The sequence below is a fragment of the Propithecus coquereli genome, unplaced genomic scaffold (genome assembly GCF_000956105.1).
Source record: "Propithecus coquereli isolate 6110/MARCELLA unplaced genomic scaffold, Pcoq_1.0 Scaffold59, whole genome shotgun sequence".
NCBI classification, from domain to species: domain Eukaryota; kingdom Metazoa; phylum Chordata; class Mammalia; order Primates; family Indriidae; genus Propithecus; species Propithecus coquereli.
In genome coordinates this window covers 1,479,950-1,487,105 of record NW_012151840.1, presented here as the reverse complement: position 1 = coordinate 1,487,105, position 7,156 = coordinate 1,479,950, and the positions used below count along the sequence as shown (strand labels likewise).

The following is a 7,156-nucleotide window of genomic DNA, read 5'->3' as shown; positions in this document are numbered from 1 at the left end:
GGTATAGACCTGAGTGTGGAGGGGGAGGCTCCAAGGGGCCTGGAAGGTCTCGAAGCCAGGGGCAGAAGGGTGTATGAGAGATTTTGAGGCAAGGAGGAAGGATGGTGGCAGAGATGGGCTTGTGTCTGACACAGAGGGCTGAGCAGCAGGATGGGACCTCTCACCGAGAGACCTAGGCAGGAGCAAGATCAGCTTGTGGATGTTGATGAACTCATCTGGAACCATGTGGGAGGCCAAGGCCAGGCCTGGGGTCACCCAGAGGCCAAGGCTGGAGGAAAGAGAAGAACAATTGGAGACAGAGGAGGAGGAGGAAGCTGGGTCACCATCATGGAAAACATGGGAAGAGAAGATGGGAGTCAGTGCCCCAGCTGAGAGGTCAGGAGGAGACGGAGGAGGAGGTCCTGGTGACCTTGGAAGCCAGAGAAGTAAAGGTGGTGCTTGTGGATTCAGCAGCAGATGAAGGGGTGGTGGTCAGAAGGGTGACCGGGAAGACAGTCCCCTCCCTGTTGTCCAACTCAGATCCATGCTGCTGGAACCATAACTCTCGCCACAGTACATTTCAGAGGCGAGGCTGAACGCAGACAACTTATCTACCCCTTGCCCAATAAACGACAAATAGGTTTTATTTTTTAAAAACATTTTAATAAAATTAACAAATAAATATTCTAAACTGAATAGGCTACAGGGACAGAGTGGAAGCCAGAGGACCAGTCTTTCCCTCTCAGGCCCTCAGGTCCCCTTACTGAAAGACTCTGCCCTGGGCTGGTTTGGGGATGGGTCTGCAGACTTGGGGAGGGAGGTAGTGATTCCGGAAAGGGTGATCTGGGCTCTTGCAAGCCATTCCTCTTTGTTGTTACAAGGGAAGGGAGAAATGGTCAAAGAAAGCAAGACCCTGCAAGATACATCCCAGTGACCCCCAGAAGTGAGGGGGAAAGGGGAGAGCTAGCCTAGAAGGAGGGAATGGCAGGGAGGGTGGGAGTGAAGCAGGGCGGTGAGCATGGCCGGCGGTGGGCTCGGGCAGCTTTCGCACCCAAAGCCACTCACTCTCGGACGTAGACCCTGGTGCACACAATATCATCTGCCGTCATGGTCTGGAAAGACAGAAGGAGTTGTTAGCCTGGGCGACCCCTGGGGTCCTGTGGCTTTGGAAGGGGAGAGTTGAATGGAGATGCTCTGTTTGGCCTCCAGGTCTAAACTTGCTTCTTGGCTCAGGACCAATAGGCAGGAGCTGGTCCCAGAATACCTGGGCATCATTGCAGGGAGATGGCAATAGAGCCCCCTAGGGCCCTATCCTCTCCCCCAAGCCAGGAAGATCTCCCCTGGGGCTCCTCAGTACACATCCTTTGCTCCGCACAAAAGGGACACCATTTCTAATTCACACAAGGGCCCCGTATGGGATAGGGACAACTTAGTCCTGTTCAAGCCGTCCACAAGGAGGGTAGGGAGATCAGCCATGGTTGTTCTTGAACCTCCTGAACCCTGGAGTCTCCCAGAGCGTCTCCAAAGGCAGCACTGGGTTTGCTACTGGGTGGGAGGAGGCAGGACTTACCAGGATCAGCTCCCCATCGTTGGTCAGTTCTCTGGTCCAGGAGGTCTTGGGCCCCTCTCCCTTCAGAAGCCTCTGCTCACAGGCCATTTTATTCTCACTCTCCCATTTCACCAGGCTCTGCAATAGACAGGTGGCCAAGTGAGCTGGGCCCACAGCAGGGACAATGTAGTGAGAGGGATAAGGGATAGACTCCCTTTCTCTCCCTACCACAAGCCAAGGTCTTTCTCCATTGGGAATGGAGAAAAGCAGTTGGGAAAGACCAGAAAATGGCACGTAAGAGGCAGGGCAAGGATGCCATGACCCCAGAGCCCCCTCCCAGCACTCACCTTACAGGGTCTCCCATCCACGGTCTGCTCCTCAAACTCCTCCCCGATCTTGAAGTTAATCTCCGTGGTGCGCACAGTGGTAGAGGTTTTGATATAGAAAGTGTCTCCCTCCTGTTTGATCTCCACCGCTGGCTTGGATGCTGCAGCTACGGCAATCTTCCTCAGCATCACATTCACCCCTGCAGGGAGATGGGACAGGCTCACCTTTAGGGATGCTCCAGGCACCTGTCTCACATCCTCCCACATGAGGCAGTTGGAGCAGGCTGATCTGTGACTTGCTTGGGGCGGGGGTGGGGTATCTGCCTGCTGCCTGGGTGTCCAGGAAGGTACCTTGAAGGAGATGGCAGGTGATGTAGACCTGAAAGATGAGGGGTTTAGCGGGGAGGGGCTGAGAGGCAGGGCCCCACCTTGTTGAGTTAGCAGGCCTGGATCGGGCTTCCTAGGGCTCAGCTCTTCACTCCCAGAATCCTCAGGGGCAGCGTCTCCCCAGTCCCCCACCCAGCAAACATCCTGCTATGGGCTCACCTCGACTCTGTTCACCTCACTTTTGGCTTTTCGTCCACCCTGGCTTGAGACCTTGTGTTGGGGTCGGCTCATCAGTGTCACTGTGTCTTTTTACCCCTGCCCAAGTGCAGGGCAGACCCTCCCCAGCCAGACCCCACCCCTCATGTCCTGGGAATTAGGGGCCACCTCCCTCTCTGCTCTTTCTACTCACCTGTCTGGTGCTAGGTAGGTCCTCATCTGCCCAGTCTCTGCCCCTCCCAACAATGAGCAACCGATTTCTCATCAGTTGAAGTAATGGGACAAAGGTTTCCCTCCCCAGAATGGCTAGCAGCCTGGGGACGCCAGAGGCTCTGGAGTAAGATCCATTAGGATGTGATTTCCTCCTGTCTTAGCCCCCCTTGCAGGCTGGGTGGCCCTGGGCAAATGGCTTAACTTCTCTGAGCCTTACATTCCTTGACTGTAAAATGGAAATAATAGCTACTTCAAAAGCCTATCAAGTGGGATGTTTTATGTTTAGGACCTAGAAAACACAGTGCCAGGCACAGCTTGAAGTTCAGGAAACAGCGGCTGTTATTACTGTTGCTGTTATTGTTACTGATAAAAGGAAGGTGAAGGAAAAGCCAGAGCTGGGGCTTCAAGTTTTCCCCATCCAGCTGCCTGCTCACCTGCCTTCCTGGAAGGCTCCTCTGCCCCACTCCCCTCAAGGAAACTTTGCCATGACAAGAAGGGACAGAAAAGGTCACACCCCTCTCCCGCTTCCCCCTTCCCTGATGTGTCCCCCAGGATGCCCCAGTGCCCCTCAGGTGGTCAGGCCTTCTCACTTAGCCTCTGTGGATTCAGACTCCCTGTGCGCCCCATATCCTTTCCCAGATTGGACCCCTTCTCTCTGCTCCCCGGTTATTAAGAGGGGTGGGGGAACAGGAGCGCACCCCAACTGACAAGAAGACAAGCAGGGCGGGAGGCTTGTCAGGAAGGGGCCCAGGCTCCACACGCCACCTCACCTGGCCTGGCCGGCTGCCCTGAACTGCAGTAGAGCCCTTCAGAGATGCAGTAGGTCAGAAGGCAGGGCCCGGGGCCAGGCAGCAGGATGCCCTGGCCCTGCTCTGGCCAACTCCCTGGCCCTCCTCCAGACCCGGTTTCCTTGAGAAACAAATCGTCTTTCCCCTCGGTGCCAAAGCACACCCAGCCTGTTCCAAACAAGAGGGAGGGGAAGCTGCCAATCTCTTGGTCCAGAGAGAAATGGTTGAGGTCCACAAGTCCTATTGACTTGTTAGAGCAGACACATCTTCTTGGACAAAGAGGCTACTTCGTTCTCCATTGCTCCCTGGGAAGTCCATCTTGCTATCTAACATCCATCTTTCCTGTTACAGGCACAGAATCTGCTATGTGTCATGACCATGATACTGGATGGGACAGATAACCCCCAAATACCCAACCATCCCTCACCATGAGGTGGACCTTTTTTTTTTTTTTTTTTGAAACAGAGTCTCACTCTGTTGCCTGGACTAGAGTGCCATGGCATCAGCCTAGCTCACAGCAACCTCAAACTCCTGGGCTCAAGCGATCCTCCTGCCTCAGCTTCCTGAGTAGCTGGGACTACAGGCACGCGCCACCATGCCCAGCTAATTTTTTCTATAGATATTTTTAGTTGTCCAGCTAATTTCTTTCTATTTTTTTAGTAGAGACGGGGTCTCGCTCTTGCTCAGGCTGGTCTTGAACTCCTGAGCTCAGACGATCCACCCGCCTTGATCCACCGGCCTCAGCCTCCCAGAGTGCTAGAATTACAGGCGTGAGCCACCGCGCCCAGCCAAGATGGACCCTTGATTAGGGCAAAGGGGGATGTGAAGGGACTGAGGTTCCTGCAGAGACAAGCTGGGTTCAGAGGAGACATCCCTCCAGCCAGCCCCTGGTGCCTGCGGAGCTGGGGGCCCTGCTTGGTGACCTTGGCTGACTCAGGACCGTGTTTGTCTAACGGGTCTGTTTTCAATCTGCCCCCTAGCAGGGCCTGAGGAGGGCACGTGGCTCTGAGAGACCCTGCAGGGAGGACAAACAGACTGAAGACAGACAACAGGATTGGGCTTTGGATCTTACTCTCCAGCTGGGGCCTAGGGATGTGCCAGGCCAGCACCTCATCCACTTGGAAGAGGGGCCAGAATCCAGAGAAGATGGGGAGTGAGTGGTAGCTAGGCTTTCTGCAGGGAAAATTTTTATCCTTTGGTCTTTAATTTCAGCAAGAGCAAAGCAAGAAAGACTGTCGTGACTACAAGAAGTATTGTGATTAGATTGCAGGAAAAACTAACGGCAAGGAATGATGGAAACCCCTGCTCTCCTCACAGCATTCCAGATCCTTCTTAGGTCCAGACTCCCTCCAACAGTCCCCTGCCCCACACAGGGTGCCTCCCCCCACCTCCTTTGCCCAGCCAGTGTCTCTGTGTTCAGTTGGAAATTGAAGGTGGCATTAAAGGAGCCCTTGGGCTCCAGGGCTCCCAGGGCCCTTTGCAAGGACTGAGGTCCGCAATTAGCCTCCATATCTTTCCAGAGCCTTCTCCCAGGCATGAGTTCTGGCTCTCTCCCCTTCCCCAGGTGGTCTAGCCTAGTCCGACCCCAGAAGGCAGGCAGAATATGGGTGGAGAAAGCTGGAAGGGCAGTCTGGGTTGATCAGCTTTCCCCACCTTTGACCAACACACCCAGCGGGGTTGTAGCCCAGGGCCCTTTGGGGAGGGAGGGAGGTGGGAACCCGGATTTTCAGAAATGGGGGGTCGGAGTTTCACACGAAGCCATTTGTTGAAATCCAAGAAAGTGATAATTATCCAGAGCGATTTTAGGACTCTGGAGCTGCTCGCTGTAGGAAAATATTTGTCTCACAGATGGGGGGCGGGGAGTGGAAAGTGCAGAGGGGGAAGGAATGGGGTGGGGGCATTGGGGCGGCGGATCACCTGGTAGGTGGAGCCAGGAGCAGAGGGGAATGAACCTGCCCCAGGTCGGGTTACCGGCGGGGGGCACCCAGGAAGGAGGCTGGAATGTCTCCGAGGGGTTGGGCTGGGTAGGTAACCAGGCTCCCAGCCGGGATGCAGGTTTCACGGCTCGATCAGCGGCAGCTTTTGAACTGCGCAGAGCCAGGTGCCCTGGTCAGCCGGGTTCGGGCGCGGAGGCCAGCCCTCCCTCCCCCCCGGAGACCGATCTGGTGCTTCTGGTTTCTCCTTGATTCACAGGCTCTGAGTCACCGCTGGAGCTGGCACCGGTGGGCGCCCCGCGGGAGAAAGCAGATTTAGGCGTCCAGGGCCCACCGCCCCAGGACCCAGGCGTCCAGCCCCTTTTTCTGGGGATGCAGACGCCCAGCCTCTCACGCCCTAATTCCGGTCCCTCTTTCTTTCTCGTCCTCATTTGTGAGGACTCCAGGTCCCCCTTGCCTCTCCCGGGCGCTGGAAAACTTCCTTACCCAGCGCTTTGAGCAAATCCTCGAAGTTTTCGGATCGGATGATCTTCCAGTTGCCAGAGAAGTTGGGCATGGTGGCGGCGCGGGTGGCAGTGCCCTTAGATCCCTCGGCTGCAGCACTGGACGCTGAGTCCTTTAGTCGAAGGAGACGTCGCTGCCGCCTTCGCTGGGTCGTGAGACTCAGGAACGAAGACACGTCCGGGGGCAACCCCAAAGCTGGCCTGGGCTCCCGCGCGGACAGCTTTTATACCTTGCACCGCCCGCCCCTGCTCAGGGTTGAGGTGGCCCCGCCTCCTGCCCCGCCCCCCATCTGGGGACCCTGCGCTCCGGCCCCAAACCTCTGGATTTAGCCCTGCGGGTGGGTCCAGTGTTCGCTGGGGGCCGAGATTGTCTTCTCCCGCGCCAGCGTGTGGAAGGGGAGCGGACAGAAGGCGAGCACTCGAACTGCGCTCTCCGCGGAGAGTAGGGGGCGCCCAGCCTGGGGCGCAGATGCTCAGAGCTCACGTGTGGCTGTTCCCTACCTGTGTTTCCCATGTTTCGCCTGTTCCCCCATGTTCCCTACCTAACCCGGTGCACTCTACTCTTTGGCGGCGGACATTCGGGGACCCACCAGCGGTTCAACCCCAGATCTCGAGCCAGAGCTGGATGGAGAAGGGAATGGGCGGCTGAGCTCCGGCTCCACTGAAACCTGAACTAGATGCAGTGGGACGGCTCCGAACTCAGAGCCCGGGTTCCAGGGGGCAGGCACCTAAGTGAGGCAACGGCGCCCCCTGCTGGAACTACTCAGAGAGGATGGGAGGGGGCGACACCTTCCCCTACCCCCATCCGGCTTCGGGCTTGGGTCGTGCCTGAGGACTCTGGAAGTAGGCACAAGGCTACTCATTCCTCTTAATGCACTGGGCGGACATCGAAGGGTTAAGCAGGAGCCCGGGGTGCGAGGCTGGGGAGGGCAGAGGTCACAGCCAATCACTTGACACGAGCTCTTTATTAAAGCGCTTTCTCCGTTGCTTTGCTCCCCAGACCTTGAGGGGGTCTTGGTAGGCGGCAGACGGCTGGGAGGGGAGGGGGGTACAGAGTCCCGGCACCCCGGCGCGCCGCCGCGCTGCCACCTAGGTTGGAGGGAGGCTGGGTGCTGGGGAGAAGGAGGAGCGGGGTCTCAGGTGTCACAGTCTAGAGCAGTAAAGCAGACGGAAGGAGCGGCGGCCGCTCGGAGATTGGCTTTGAAGTGGGAGATCAAAGGAGGGGGGTAGGGCACGGCTTCCTGCCGAGACCCGGGTGGGAGTGCGCGAGACCCCAGTGGAGAGGGCCAGGAGACAGAGACACAGAAATGGAGGTCAGGCG

At 57.1% G+C, this 7,156-nt stretch overlaps 1 protein-coding gene across 1 annotated transcript; it reads right to left on the bottom strand.

Annotated features, from left to right (window-relative positions):
• Positions 1-632: 632 nt before the first annotated feature.
• On the bottom strand, positions 633-6,116 carry CRABP2 (cellular retinoic acid binding protein 2). The gene is made up of 4 exons (XM_012658719.1): positions 5,819-6,116; positions 1,876-2,054; positions 1,550-1,666; positions 633-1,091 (listed from the first exon to the last, which is right to left on the bottom strand). Exons 1-4 carry the CDS (start codon positions 5,886-5,888, stop codon positions 1,041-1,043), a joined length of 417 nt encoding a protein of 138 aa, XP_012514173.1. The 5' UTR covers positions 5,889-6,116; the 3' UTR covers positions 633-1,040.
• Positions 6,117-7,156: the final 1,040 nt, after the last annotated feature.

Bases quoted from the DNA above. Each gene is read 5' to 3' on its own strand.
- CRABP2 (XM_012658719.1), bottom strand. From the start codon at position 5,888: ATGCCCAACTTCTCTGGCAACTGGAAGATCATCCGATCCGAAAACTTC. The intron at 2,055-5,818 runs GTAAGGAAGTTT...ATCTCCCTGCAG, and splicing joins GGATTTGCTCAAAGCGCTGG to GGGTGAATGTGATGCTGAGG. The intron at 1,667-1,875 runs GTGAGTGCTGGG...TGTCTATTGCAG, and splicing joins TGGATGGGAGACCCTGTAAG to AGCCTGGTGAAATGGGAGAG.